Source organism: Onthophagus taurus, chromosome 1, assembly GCF_036711975.1.
Source record: "Onthophagus taurus isolate NC chromosome 1, IU_Otau_3.0, whole genome shotgun sequence".
Taxonomy (NCBI): domain Eukaryota; kingdom Metazoa; phylum Arthropoda; class Insecta; order Coleoptera; family Scarabaeidae; genus Onthophagus; species Onthophagus taurus.
The window spans coordinates 8,320,710-8,334,620 of record NC_091966.1 but is presented as its reverse complement, the minus strand read 5'-3'; the positions used below and the strand labels follow the sequence as shown (position 1 = coordinate 8,334,620).

Here is a 13,911-nt window from a genome sequence, read left to right as displayed (position 1 = left end):
GTAGATGTATTGCAGAATAATAATTGGATAGCTAGCGGTGTTCTGCTACATTTTGAGATATTCCTAAGAATAGTTTAATTAAGATTTTGGTTAAGTTCTTAATATAGTGGTAGCTATATATAACTTGGTTGCTATTTTAATGTATAGTTAACAGTGTAATTCATACCTATAGCTGTATTTATTTAAAACGAAATACAATAAATGTATAATTACCCATATCTTCTTCTTTCGCATATTATAGGTCTTAGGACTGTAATTTCGAACACTTCAGTTCTTTTAAGATGTTGTTGTCCATGATTATATCCATCTCATTGGAGGTCTTCGCAAAAGTCGTCGTGTCCGTGGTCTGCCATCTCGCGCTCTATTCTTCTCAAATGACCATTCTGGCTCTTCTATGTTTACATCCCCATCTAATTATGTCTTCCACCTCACATTCATGTTTTATATCTGTTTCTTTTTCTATGTCTTAGTGTGTATCTTGAAATATTTCTGAGAATCTTCATTTCTATTGTTCGAAAGATTTTGCCCGTTGTGAGTGTCCCCTTTTTTTTGAACAATTGTGGGCGTAAAGATACTCCTTGTCGGATTCTGGTTAGCGTTTGTATTTCTTGTGTCAGTGTTTGCTCAACTAGTATGTAAGTGGTTGTATAGTGGATGATATCTACTGTTTTTTGGAATATGTTTCCCTTTTAGAATATCAATTACATTGTTTAATCTTATCCTGCGAAATACTTTGAGTTCTCTACTACTTGCCTGATTATGAAGATTGGATACCATCTTGATAATCTTGGGTTGATCTATTTTTCCTGAATCCTTGTTGTTCGTTCGATATGTTTATATACTCGCTCGTTAATGTTTCCATGATCTTTATGAAAAGTTTTCTTGTCACTTTTGTTTCTTGGTGAGTTTGTTTTCCGTATTCGTCCTCGTTTTCCAGTTTCTCGCCAACCTCGTCATCGTTTGGACCGTCTAATTTCGAGGCAGATTGATGTATCTGTAAGCAAACAATAGCATTTTACGTCGGGTGGTTGCTAGTTTCACCTGGAAACTATCCTCATTTATTCGGTCATGGGACCGGAAATGGTTTTTGTCGGACTACTCGATCCGCCCATCTTCAACCGCAAGCGGAATTCCTATAGCAATTAATCGATAAAGTTATTTGCGAGACGCAGTTCCAGCAATTATTTACCAAAGTAATAAATATTGTATGTTCGAATGTTGTTTAAGATGTGTTGATACCATCTCGCCAATTTCTTTGCTTTCACTTTTTTCAAAATTCAGTAGACAACATAGGCAACAATAATTAAGTATTTCGAAAACAACAATTTGTTATTATCTTTCTCTCAATGTGAGGAACACTGAAAAACCACTTAGGAGAGTCCTTATCTGTAATTTGCGCAAATCCCCATAAATCAGATGGTAATAACACTGCATTAATTAAGTGATATTTGACTTACAGGAATTGGGCGATAACAAATTAAGAACTAGGTGTCAAGCATTCTTGCAAAAATCAGTTGCGCGCTGTAACTTTTATCTTCTTAGCAGAGACATCACCTTTCATCTAGTGGTTCAAAACAACTTATCTGCAGAAAGACCAACTATGTCAGTTCTCTCTGTTATACTATCTAAATTTTTGGTGATGTTGCTGTTTTTAACACTCAAGATTTATAGGAATTGAATAACCTTTGAAGCTGCTAATTTGTTTCTATAACTATTATCATTCTTCTTTTTATTGCAATTACTTTAATTTTTGTTGGATGTTTCAGGTTATTATTGTTATATTATGCAATAAAGTTTGTTATATAACATATAAGATATATTTCAATATTGCGTAATCAGATCTGGTAGTATTTCCATATTCATCTCTTCAAATCAATGTTCTACTTTGTCCAAGTTTGATACATTCAATCCCTTTAGAGGATAGCAAAACTGGGCCTAAATGGGAAAATAGGATGATTACCATGGATTTTATATAATTTAAAATTGTATAATAAAAGATCATATTGTTAAAATACATATTCAAAATGAATATTATTTTATTTTTTATATATAAACAAGATTATTCATATTTTAATAATTATTTTTTGTTATTCACACAAACCATTCATAAAATGTACTTTAATTGTATGATGAAAAAATTCCATTCAATGCATTTGATGGACAATTTAATTTTATGACATGCTTTCAATAAGACTTGCTCTCATTGTTGTAGCAATTGAAGATGGGGCGGATTCATTTAATTTAAAAATAGACTCAATAACACTTAATTCTGTTGATGTTGTATCCATGCCACAAAATGCAGTCCAATCATTAACAACCATCCCGGCGGATACCACTTCACTTCCTCTATTTACAGTTCCGGCCTATAACAGAATTAAAAATTGATTAAACATTTTCTATATAAAAAAAGATTTACTTACAACTAATGGAACTTGTAAAAGGGATGATAATTCTTCTTGATCTTGAATGGACGTTTGTGGATGTACTAAACCACCTTGATTACTTAAAGCACAATATGAACCCACCAAAACATTACTGGCTATTGTTTGTCGAAATACTTCAACTTGTAAAATATCTGCAATTATTTCTTCTGTTTCTCTATCTAAATCTGGATGTACCAAAGCGACGTAATCGTTACATGCTATAACATTTCCCAAAGCAGATAAACGTTCTTCCACCCTTTGTATTTTAATTTTTTCTGGTAAGGCGTTTCTTATGTGTTGTAATTCAGTATCAAAAGTTGAATTAGGGAGGAGTAATCCGTTCTTATTCCCTACACACATCCTACCAATTATTCTACATCCTGCTAACGAAGTATGTACAACTGGTATGTTATCTGATAATTCTCCTTCAAATGTACTACAAAAAGTTGCATTTATTAAACATACCTATCTTGAGTAACGTTAAATTTATACTAACCTATAAAAATTTTCTGAGCCCCCAATGCTTACTAAACAATACGCATTTGTTAACTTGGCAAACACCCCAACTTCGTTATTATTTTCAAATTGTACACGTAAAGCCATTTTTTAGTACTTATTCGGTGATATTTAACGAAATTTGAGATGATTTACTTAAAATTAGTAATAAAAAACACGTTAATTTATAACCTCAACAACTAACGGTACGAGAAGAGCGAGATAACTAACAACGGAAGAGTGAGATGGAATTATTGCTCTGAAGCTAGTTATAAATGAAATTGTGAAATTGTGAAATTTTATGAAATATTTTGAAGTATATTTAAATTTGACATAACGTTTTGTGTTTTGAAATGATGCTAGAGTTCCATAATTTATTTTTTTTTTACGAAGTATTATATTTTATAAGTTTAATTTGTGTACGAAATAATTATTGCTAAAATGTGGTGACATCTATCTTTGTGATACGAGAATTGTAGCTTTCAACATCGTTGTAGAGATGTCGCTGTGAATGTGTAATTTTTAATTTTATAGTAATTTGACTAATTTGTCATGTACATATACAGGGTGAGTCAGAAAGAATGAGAAATCCGAATACTGGAGATATTAGACACCAAAATATGATGATTTGATCTCTTATACAAATGTCAGTGGTTTTCGAGGCACAGGGTGTTGAAAGTTAAATTCTTATTTCGAAATTTCTTGATAATTTTTAAGCTTTTTCTACTATCAACATAAAATTTGGTAGTTTTATGTTTTCGAGCATGAGAAATACGAATTTGAAACTTGTTTTGTTATGGCTCGTAGAGGGCGCTAGATACACACTGCTCGTTTGATAAATCAAATCATAACTTTTTTGGCTGTCGAGCTACGACCAACAAGAGCTACAAATCACAAAGAGCACTCAATTTTACATAAAAAAGGTACTCTTATTTAAATTGTCTAAGTCTATCGGTTCTCGAATTATTTATTTTTAAATGTTTAAATGTATATTTTCTTCTAAAATTTTTATTTTTTAACATAAGCAAAGTTGGCTTATTTCTCCGCTCATGTTTCGACAATTGCTTGTTAATTGTCAACATTGATCAAATTTCCGTGTGCAATAATCATTTTTACCAACAATAAAGTTATTACCAATTTGAAAATACCACGATATAATGATTTTTCTAATAGTGAGAAATCCAGATTTAAATCCACTGGAATTTTGAATATGGTCACAATTAGTGATGTAAAAAGTAATATTACCGCGGTAATATTACGTAATATTACCTGCTAAGTTACCTTAATATTACCCGTAAGGTAACCCTCTAAATACAGATTAAAATATTGTTCAACATCGGCTATAAGAGACATCTATCGTCCAAGAGTTCAGTTAAAAATGCTCTATAATGTCTGTAATATCAAGAAAATCAGGGAATACCTAGGGACTTGGATTAAATATTTTGAAGCAAATGCTCCTATAATATCAAAGGTTTTTTCCTTTTTGGAAATAGAAGCTGCTATATCACGACAATTATTATCAACATCTATACTTCAAGATGAGTGGAACACAATTAAAAGTATTTTAATGTCAAGAATGATTAAATCGATAAAACCAATACATATAGCTGCTAATTTACTGGAATTAGCAAATAGAGGACGATATTTAAGCACAAAATTTGATTGCCACAGAATTTATTTTTGAAATAGCTAAAAGTCATCCGAGGCATAATGATCCTGAAAACAGTAACTACTGAACTTGCCGAATATACAAAGCGAAAAGCGGTTTCTTTGCAAAAGAGTTGGTCATCTCTAGTGAAAAATTAAATGGTATTACGTGGTGGTCAGGAATCTGTTCCAGTAAAAACTTGGGCTCAAAACTTTCAGCACGTTGGTATAATCAACAAAATTTGCAGATATATAAGACTATCCGCATAATAGTGACTTACCGCTATGAAATACGTGAAGACACAAAGAAAACTAAGAGTATGTTAAGACTAACAAAAATTAAGTCTCTGGAGACAATCTCTGGAAAGACTAGGTGGGACAAATTTAAGAACTCCCCCATCAGAGATCTCTCTGTTTTATAAGTTATGTTTTTGTGTTCTTTTTGAAACAATCCAGAATAATCCAGTAGAAGAGTTAGATTGCATTCATATGAAATGTTGTGTTCAGCCCATATATTTGTGGCAATTTCTAATACATTCGTATTCTGCCGATTTTAATCTCAATTAATTTCAGTGTGATGTACTGATCACAATGCCAATATTGAAGCCGTGTCAATTGTATTAACCCGTCCAACATCAATGATGGCGGTATTCAGCAAAATTTTAGAGAGAGCTATCGATAAATTCGATATTGTCAAAATTGAATTTCTCGGAATTATCATTTCACTAATATATATCTTAAGTATATTAAATTAAATTAATATTATTAATTCTGGAAAGCAATTAAATACATTATTTTTTGCATCCATACATAGCATTAACTTTGGCTACATCATTGCTGTAATTTCTCTTTACATCCCTACTCGTCCAATCCAAGTAGGATCCTAGAAATAAATAATAATTATTCAATTTCAATAATCATTTTGTCCACATTATATTTTAATAATATAATGTATATCTTTGACTACTCGGTGTATTGTATTAGCTTGCTGTGGTGCTAAATAAGGATTTATTTGTGAGTAGCGTAAATGAGTTCATAAATTAATTAAAGTTGAATAAAGTGACTCTTACTGTACGCAGGATCCAATATGTAAGGAACTATGCTGTTCGGCCACCTATATCTTATTGTTAGATTTTTGAACCTATTTCGCTTCGGTGATATCTCTTTCAAACAACCCACTATAAATTATTTCCTGTTGTCTTCTCATCTCAACTATTTAAATTATATAATAACATTTATATTATTATTGAAAACTTGCATTTGATGTTTCAATTTTATTTACTAGCTGCGTTTTTATAATAATAATAGCAAATGTTAAATATAAACCAATATACATATTAACGAATTTGGTGTTGTAAAAATGATTACGACAATAAAATAAATAAATTTGGTAACCGGAGAACAATGAGTAAACACAATGTTTAAAGTTCTATTTTTATTTGTTCATACGATTATTTTAATTATTCATGCAACAATTTGTGAAATTTAATAATATGAAATTTTTATTACACGTGTAGCATATTATCTACAACTAAAAATAGACAATTAGCGAGATTTAATTTTTGTAATTGTAATTTGTAACTGTAGTCTAAAATTATCTTAAAAAATTTGATTATCGTTTTTATAAGGTTTTCGATTTTCGAGTAAGTAATAAAAAGTAATCAATCAAACGATGTCGATTTATTAAAGATTGATTCTGAATAATTCGATTGTGGAAAACCGTTTATTTGATATTACCATGATTAAGGGAATTTCACAAAATAGGGTCAATTGTAAATACTGCAGAGTTTGCAATATACGGAGAATATCGGAAACTCTGCTGAGGTCTGGCGTTCGAGGCGATCGTGGTCTAGCTCTACTCTATAAATTGGGAATAAAGACATTTCAAATTCGATCAGGTCGAGTATTATTCCAACTCCTCCTACTGTACAAATGATAGTAGAATATTCATGCAAGGTAGGCACCGTTTACCTATTTCCTTCCAAATAACCGGAAACAAGCGATTTGCTCCCCTCGACATTACAATGATAATCGATACTCGCCTGCATCGAGTTTATACGAATGATCATGTGGCAGATTTAATTGGACAATCAAGAGGAGCATATTCGATATTGCTAATAAAGGTAACTATGGTTGTCAGCACTTTAATCGATATTGAACATTATTGGACATTAATGACATTTTGGAAATTTAACACAAAGGTTTGATGGACTTACTGTACAAAGTCAATAATCTTACCTATTATGGATATAAATAAGACGGTATTATATAAAAATTGGAATTATATAAAAAGAAATGGTTAACTATAAAAAGGTTAAAATTTTCAAGAAACAGAACAAAATATAAACATAGACATTGCATAATTGATAATAGATTCCCTTCTATTGGTTACACACTCACTATCACCTTTCTTGGTATCGATCCTTGCAAATAATCGATTTCCTGTTAAAGCACTATATTTCAAGCAACTTGTAATTTCTTAGTCGCCTCTCTATAACAAACATGTTTGATGGAAGAAAGGCTTCCTGTTGGCAGAATAGGTCCTACAACTACTTACAATCATTGCCTCTTTCATCAGAATCGCTTTTCAATCATTTAGTGCAATCAAGCTCTTCGTGGCCAAAGATGTTTTCTAATAACCCTAGAGAAGGAATATTGGCATAGGTCACACTTGTTTACTCAGATCAATGTTCCTGTGCATGGAATGTTGGTATAGGTTAGGTTTATCTACCCAGGTCAATGACCTTGAGCAAAAAATGTTGGTATCGGTCAGGTTTGTTTATAATGATAGGTTATATAGGACAGCTTCAATCACCTCAGGCAAGAAATGTTGGCTAGGCCAGTTTTGTTTAGCCAAGTCAATGTCTCTGGGAAGGAATGTTATAAAAAAAGATTGTGTGATTTTGGTTAACCAAGTCGAAGTCGCTTGCGGCTGAGGTGTTACAATCGAGATCACATCGAAACTGTGTTGGAGGGCAAATATTGTAACCTCGACTGCAAGGGACCTTGACTTCCTTTGAAAAAGAGATTCTGTGATTTTGGTTGATCAACAACTGCCGAGGCGTTACAATCGATCTCCAATACGGTATAATATCGATGCCATATATAAGCATAAGCTATAAGAAAATTGGTAAAACGGTTATGGGACGTTTTTCATTGCTAAAGAGACGAAAATTGCAAACTATTCATATTATATTAGCGTTATCTACAATCTAACTTTAGATATATAAATATAAATGCATACTATACAAATTATAGCTGCGGATCTGATTATTTAATGATCCATTATATAACCAACTACTTCAAAAGTTACTCAATAAATCGTAAAGCTGTTATTTGCTGATTTAAAGGTGAGTATGTGATTCCACGTCTTTTCCCTCGTAAATGTTGCTGACTCCATTACTTAATTATTATTTTATTTATTAATACTAGTTCTTAAACTGGTGAATTTATAAGCTGCTGAGGTTATCTATAAAAAAATAGTTAAATGTTTCAATCTTAAATTCAATGTGCGAGGAGTTTAAGTTTTATTGCTGGAATATTTACGTAAACACGCAGGTGTAGATTCTATTAAATTATTATTATTTCTGGTCAGCAACAATTTTCCATCGGAACATAAACTCAATTTACTTGATCTTATTATTTATTAATTTAGCGTTGAGTTAGTTAAATATTAAATTGACTTGTGTTACCTGCATTCAATTCTTTTACAATTTTTATATATTTATATATTAATGAAGCCCATACCTTTATCACCTATCGATGGAAAATTAAATTTAAATGAGCGTGGTTGTTTCAAAATACTTTTGTAACCAAATCTTCTTAATTAACAAAATTTAGTGGTTGTTAATCCTTTACACGTGTAATGAAGATTACCCCGTGTAGCTACATAATTGAATTTAGTTAAAAATACATCTTTATTGTTGTGTAAAATGTAACAATTTCACATATTGTTATACGAGTAACTAAAAATGTTACAAACAAAAGTAAAAGCATAAATGTTTATAATACTCATTGTTCTCTAGTTTATCAATTTTAACATTTTATTGCCACGTACCCTTTGTTTTTGAGAAATTCTTGTATAAATTCTCATGCATGTCCTCTGCAACACCAAATTCACCAAAATGTCTTACACAAGCCTTGTTCTTCTCAGCTTATATGTTCTAGTCAATGTTACTATAAATGCACAACTAGTAAGTGATATACAAGAAGGTAAGTTTTAGCTTTCATTACAAAAATAAATCGTAATAACTAATGCTACATTTAAATAATTAAATAGATGATGTGAACAGCCAACAAGAAATATTACTTAATAGCGGAAAATTTGAGGGTGACATTCTTCTATCGTCCACACGTAATGGACTTAAAAACCCAATATTTAGGTGGCCTAACAAAGTAGTACCTTACGTATTGGATAGCTCCTATAGTAAGAATGATTAATTACATTTTTATTAACGTAACTTACAAATTTATTTTAGCTCCACAACAAGCCAGATGGATACATCAAGTAGTCCAAGAAATTGGTAAAAGAACTTGTGTTCAGGTCATACCTAAACGAAGTTTCGATAGGGATTACATCTATGTCACTGTAAATACCAACCATTAAAATCACAAATTAATATACTATATAACTACAAATTATAGGGTCGCGACAAAAATAAATGTTATTCCAATGTTGGTCGACAAGGTGGAGTTCAAATAATAAATCTGTGTCCTATGGGATGTCTATCTTATAAAATCATCATTCACGAATTTTTGCATGCAATCGGATTTTATCACGAACACAACAATATAAATCGCGATAAATATATACAAATATTATGGAATAACATGGAGGCTGTAAATTTCCACAATTTTTACAAATATGATTTTTTAACAAATTTTGGATTACCCTACGATTACGGTAGTATAATGCACTACTATGAAACAGCGTTCAGTAAAAACGGCCTACCAACGATAGTACCATATGTAAGATTAATTAGTATATACTTATACTAATTACTTATAGTTGAAATAAATAATTGTGTCTTTTTTTAGGATCCCAAATGGAAAGGGCGCGTAGGAATGTCACAGGCAATGACACAAACTGATATAGCTAAGGTCAATGCTATGTATGGTTGTAAAATATAATATATATGTTAATTTTTTTAGCTTAGTAATTTATTTTGATGTTAGTAAGTAATTGTAGTAGATAGTTTTCAGTATATCACATATATTGCAAGATGATAATAATGTATTTTAAGAAAAGAAAATCTAAATGGGCAATAAAACTAATCAATAAAGTACAATAAACTAATTTCTATATTTCTATTTTGATTGGAGGTCTCCTTATAATAAATTATTATTGTAAACAAAAGTGAGATGATTAATGGAGATAAATGTTATTGTGATCTTATCAGCGCTGTTTTGCACGGGGAGAATGTACTGTGATCGTAATAGAGGACATTTGTTTTATATTTTTGCCAGTCATGGTAGAATGCGATAGAGATAAAGAAACATAAGAAGAATCTCGAACGACGCTCACCGAAGCACTGCAAATGCTGATGTGGATAACACCGATTGACTTAGGCCCACTTTTACCACCTCTTGGTAAATTTAACTGATAGATAAACCGCTGTAACCATGGTAATTATCTATCGGTTAAATTTATCAAGAGGTGGTAAAAGTGGGCGTTAATGATAGAGAAGAGAGTGGCTAAACAGACAAAGAAATATGAAGGAACGAAGGTAGCAAACCGCATATCATGCAAGGGTGGTAGATGAGATGGAATTCAAAGAAGAGCGAGGCGAACCAAAAGACTTATTGGCAGTGTGAGAGTGACTCCAGAGGAAGTGGGGTAGTGTTTATTATTACATCAGTTAATACTGACAAAGCCTCCAAACATACACCGTAATATACACAAAGTAAGTTAGGGTGACCGCTGGCCATTTTTTGACACAGTTGACAACGTGGATCACATCGTTTCTGCATGTCCAAGATGATGCGAGGAAAGGCAGAAATTGAAAGAAGACTTGGAAGTGAATAAAATTGTGAATATTATGTTGAAAAGCGAAGCGAAATGGAAAATGGTGGAAGACTTTGTGATGTGATTCACGTGAAGGAGATGGAAGAAAGACTGATGAAGCAACGACTATGATATAAATTTGATATGTCTTGTGTGGACGTGATACTATGAGACAGCTATTTATTGAAAGTGGTGAGAAGTGAGAGAGTGGAAAATCTAACTAAAAGAGAGAGGAAAAAGGGAATTGGGTAGGAGACGGAAAGAAATTGAAATAGACTTTTCACCTACACCATCCTTAAGGCGTCAATAGTAGGTCGGATACGTTCTTTTCTCCTCAACATCGAAAAAAAGCCCATCATTTGAGACTTTGATATTTCTATTACTAGAGATAGTTATTTCGAGGTAGTTAAATGACATTACTTTTTCTATAGTGTGGTCATTTACGTATGAGATCTTTGGCAATAGTCATCGATTTTGGTTTTGGGATTAATATTTGTGTGCTTAGGTTTCGTCTGGTAGAACTTATATAGCAGCTTTTAGATCAGCTTAAAAAAGAGTTAAAAAGAGTACATCAACGAAGACGAAAAACTGTCGTCAGTGATGATTATCTGCAAGACTTGTAAAATGGTTTCAATAAGCACAACGGGTGTGCCACACTTCAGACATTTGCAAAGGTGTAAAAAACGACCAGACTGATGGAGGGTTTGAGCCTTACGATGAAATAAAGAACCTTTTCATGACAAGTCGGAATAGAAATACACTTAGGCACAATCAACAAAGTGGCCGAAGGTTCATTAAAAAGGCGCTACATTATACTTACAGGTATTATAAACCAATACAATTCTTTAAGGACCTGCAATTGCAAAAGCCTTAAATTAAAATCATCGATAAACAAATTCAATTACAGAGAACTCAGACCAGAAGAAATCTTTTGTGTTGTAAACGGAAGCAAGTAAAAAATAATTGTTGCGGGGGTTTAACAAGATTTTGAATTGTAGCTTATTAATATATTGTGGCTTATATTTAGGCATAAGTGTATGCCTAGGATGATGACTGATGGTTATGCTATTTGCAAGATGAGGCAGCCTGAAGAGCAACTTCGCTTTTGTTCTGAGCAGATTACTCAAATTGACTGATTATATCTAAGAGAATATCAAAAACCTTATTCGCACCAGAGTTGACATTCAAACATTTATATTATTAAGATATTCTTATTAAATATATTATTATTAAAAAGTAGTAAGTGGTACATTGCTAGGCAAAACCGTTAATATTAACAGCAACTACCCTAATTCAAATGGTTTTTTCTCTTGATTGACATAGTCTATGAATCCGACTCTGCTTTCTTGTAAGGAGAGTTCGATGTGTTCTGCGGTGTCAAAAACAAAGTATTGTATTTTGTTTCAAATTTTATTGTGATAACTGTTTTACTTTAACAATAAAAGTAATTATGAGCATATTATATGTAAATATTATATCACTTGATCATATGCATTCTTGAGGTTGAGAATTACAAGTCCAATTAGTTTTGTAGTGATGTGGTGTGCTTCTTCAAATTTTTTTGCAACATATTTAAATCTAATTCATTGCTTAATAGCTTAAGTCAACACTTATTCAGTTTTCTAAAATTCTAAATTCTGGAGTTGAAACTCGAATTTTTTTAATTTTCAAGTGCTTCAATTACTATCATAGAATTTTGTGAATTTAATTGTGTAACTAAAAATGTTTTATTTATTTCTAATTTTTCTGTGGTTCTTCTAATTCAGGTTCGTTCAGTATCATATCCAACTGCATATGAATAAACAAATTATAGCTACAGATTTGATTTCAAATAATTTAATGTTTCTTTATTGTTGGATACTAGTTCTTAAGCTGGTAAATTTATATCCCGCCGACATTAACTATAAACAGAAAATATTTAAAAATAGAAGTTAATGAGTGAAGAGTTTACTTTTCCAAAAGTTTCCAAAGTAAATTCACCCAGTCCCCAAGCCCCTTGAAACGTTAATGGTTTCTTGGTACGCATAATTAAAAATTGAATATCCTTAATTATCTTTTTATTGCAATTATACCATTCTAATCCAAAAGCCGTATCTCCAATAGCTAAACTCTATGAAAATAAAATTGAAAATTAACGATATTCAATAAAAATTGTTTAATAATTACTTTTTGGTACATCCTTTGTCCTGAATAACACAATACACCTACTGGTCCAGCAATTCCAAAAAAGCAAGCGACAGTTAAAATAGTGCAATCCTACAAGTTACACTCGTTACTAAATAATGATATCGAAAACACATATTTTTTACCTCAAAAACAGCTAGTAACGTACTACCAACTATTATTCCAAAGCTTATTATGACAAGTGTAGTACCCGGTCTATAATAAGTATTAACTTGTTCAGTTAACCTAAGAAATTGTTCTTGGAATCGTAATATTCACCAAATCTTATTTTGTACTTACTTGATAATGTGGATATGATACATTACACAAAATCGAAGCTTTCTCCATATAATATCGTTGTTTTCTTCCACCATCATTACATTTAATAAGTCAGCTAAATGATCTATTCTAACGTTAATTAATTCTACAGCTGGAAGACCACTCATCAACGACTGCGTTCCAAAAATGAATAAAGCGGATGTTGACATTTCAAAGATTAAATGTAGGTACAATAATGCACCTTCTGTTACGTCATACGGATAAGATATTTTGAAAGTAAAGCCACATTGGGCAATATTATTACGAGCAATTTGATCCTTTTCTATACAGTTTTCGTAGTCAATGAAACCCATCAGCGAAAATAAAACATATCCAACTCCGCCATAAGTCACGATTCCAGTGCACAAAACGTCTACTATTCGGGATACTTTCTTTAAATTTTTTGGAATACCAAACTTGTCAAAGTTTTCTAAATCTTTAAATAGTTTCTTAGTTTCTACTTTGCGATATTTCAAAACCACAAAATTGGCGATTACATACGTATGCATTATAAATATAAAAAAAGCATTACATTTCTCCACAAAGGCAACGTTTTGAACTATAGAAATTGTTACAATCAATCTTTATTTAAATTAAATTTTATATATACTTGCCTGAAAACGCCATATAAAAATGGTGAAAAGTACCGATATAATAATATATAGTTATATACGAAAGAATTCGAATTATGAATGAATGTAATTTTCCCAGTTTTTGGTTGCCCCAGGCATCCCCCAACATAAAAACCTTTCTTACTAACGGTAAATACATCATTGTACAATATATATCTGCGATTATTAATTCTTGCGTTGCCTTATATACTTAGTGTTATTGATGAAATGTTTATGAAAATAACTAGAT

The 13,911-nt window shown here is 31.5% G+C and overlaps 3 protein-coding genes across 3 annotated transcripts; 1 reads left to right on the top strand and 2 right to left on the bottom strand.

Moving 5' to 3' along the window:
* Positions 1 to 2,003: 2,003 nt before the first annotated feature.
* Positions 2,004 to 3,149, bottom strand: LOC111414859 (eukaryotic translation initiation factor 6). Its single transcript, XM_023046311.2, has 3 exons — positions 2,920 to 3,149; positions 2,421 to 2,859; positions 2,004 to 2,363 (listed from the first exon to the last, which is right to left on the bottom strand). Exons 1-3 carry the CDS (start codon positions 3,024 to 3,026, stop codon positions 2,172 to 2,174), a joined length of 738 nt encoding a protein of 245 aa, XP_022902079.1. The 5' UTR covers positions 3,027 to 3,149; the 3' UTR covers positions 2,004 to 2,171.
* Positions 3,150 to 8,674: 5,525 nt separating this feature from the next.
* LOC111414852 (zinc metalloproteinase nas-8-like) lies at positions 8,675 to 9,845 on the top strand. Its single transcript, XM_023046302.2, has 5 exons — positions 8,675 to 8,777; positions 8,845 to 8,991; positions 9,044 to 9,153; positions 9,210 to 9,533; positions 9,603 to 9,845. Exons 1-5 carry the CDS (start codon positions 8,690 to 8,692, stop codon positions 9,693 to 9,695), a joined length of 762 nt encoding a protein of 253 aa, XP_022902070.2. The 5' UTR covers positions 8,675 to 8,689; the 3' UTR covers positions 9,696 to 9,845.
* Positions 9,846 to 12,416: 2,571 nt separating this feature from the next.
* LOC111414861 (odorant receptor 67c-like) lies at positions 12,417 to 13,578 on the bottom strand. Its single transcript, XM_023046312.2, has 5 exons — positions 13,033 to 13,578; positions 12,879 to 12,978; positions 12,736 to 12,825; positions 12,521 to 12,679; positions 12,417 to 12,470 (listed from the first exon to the last, which is right to left on the bottom strand). Exons 1-5 carry the CDS (start codon positions 13,557 to 13,559, stop codon positions 12,417 to 12,419), a joined length of 930 nt encoding a protein of 309 aa, XP_022902080.2. The 5' UTR covers positions 13,560 to 13,578.
* Between the last annotated feature and the right edge of the window lie 333 nt (positions 13,579 to 13,911).

Coding starts and splice junctions, on each gene's coding strand:
- LOC111414859 (XM_023046311.2), bottom strand. CDS start 3,026: ATGGCTTTACGTGTACAATTTGAAAATAATAACGAAGTTGGGGTGTTT. Junction 2,860..2,919: donor GGCTCAGAAAATTTTTATAG/GTTAGTATAAAT, acceptor AACTTTTTGTAG/TACATTTGAAGGAGAATTAT. Junction 2,364..2,420: donor TTTTACAAGTTCCATTAGTT/GTAAGTAAATCT, acceptor ATTCTGTTATAG/GCCGGAACTGTAAATAGAGG.
- LOC111414852 (XM_023046302.2), top strand. CDS start 8,690: ATGTCTTACACAAGCCTTGTTCTTCTCAGCTTATATGTTCTAGTCAAT. Junction 8,778..8,844: donor AGTAAGTGATATACAAGAAG/GTAAGTTTTAGC, acceptor ATAATTAAATAG/ATGATGTGAACAGCCAACAA. Junction 9,534..9,602: donor TACCAACGATAGTACCATAT/GTAAGATTAATT, acceptor GTCTTTTTTTAG/GATCCCAAATGGAAAGGGCG.
- LOC111414861 (XM_023046312.2), bottom strand. CDS start 13,559: ATGCATACGTATGTAATCGCCAATTTTGTGGTTTTGAAATATCGCAAA. Junction 12,680..12,735: donor GACAAAGGATGTACCAAAAA/GTAATTATTAAA, acceptor TTATTTTCATAG/AGTTTAGCTATTGGAGATAC. Junction 12,471..12,520: donor CTTTGGAAACTTTTGGAAAA/GTAAACTCTTCA, acceptor TTCTGTTTATAG/TTAATGTCGGCGGGATATAA.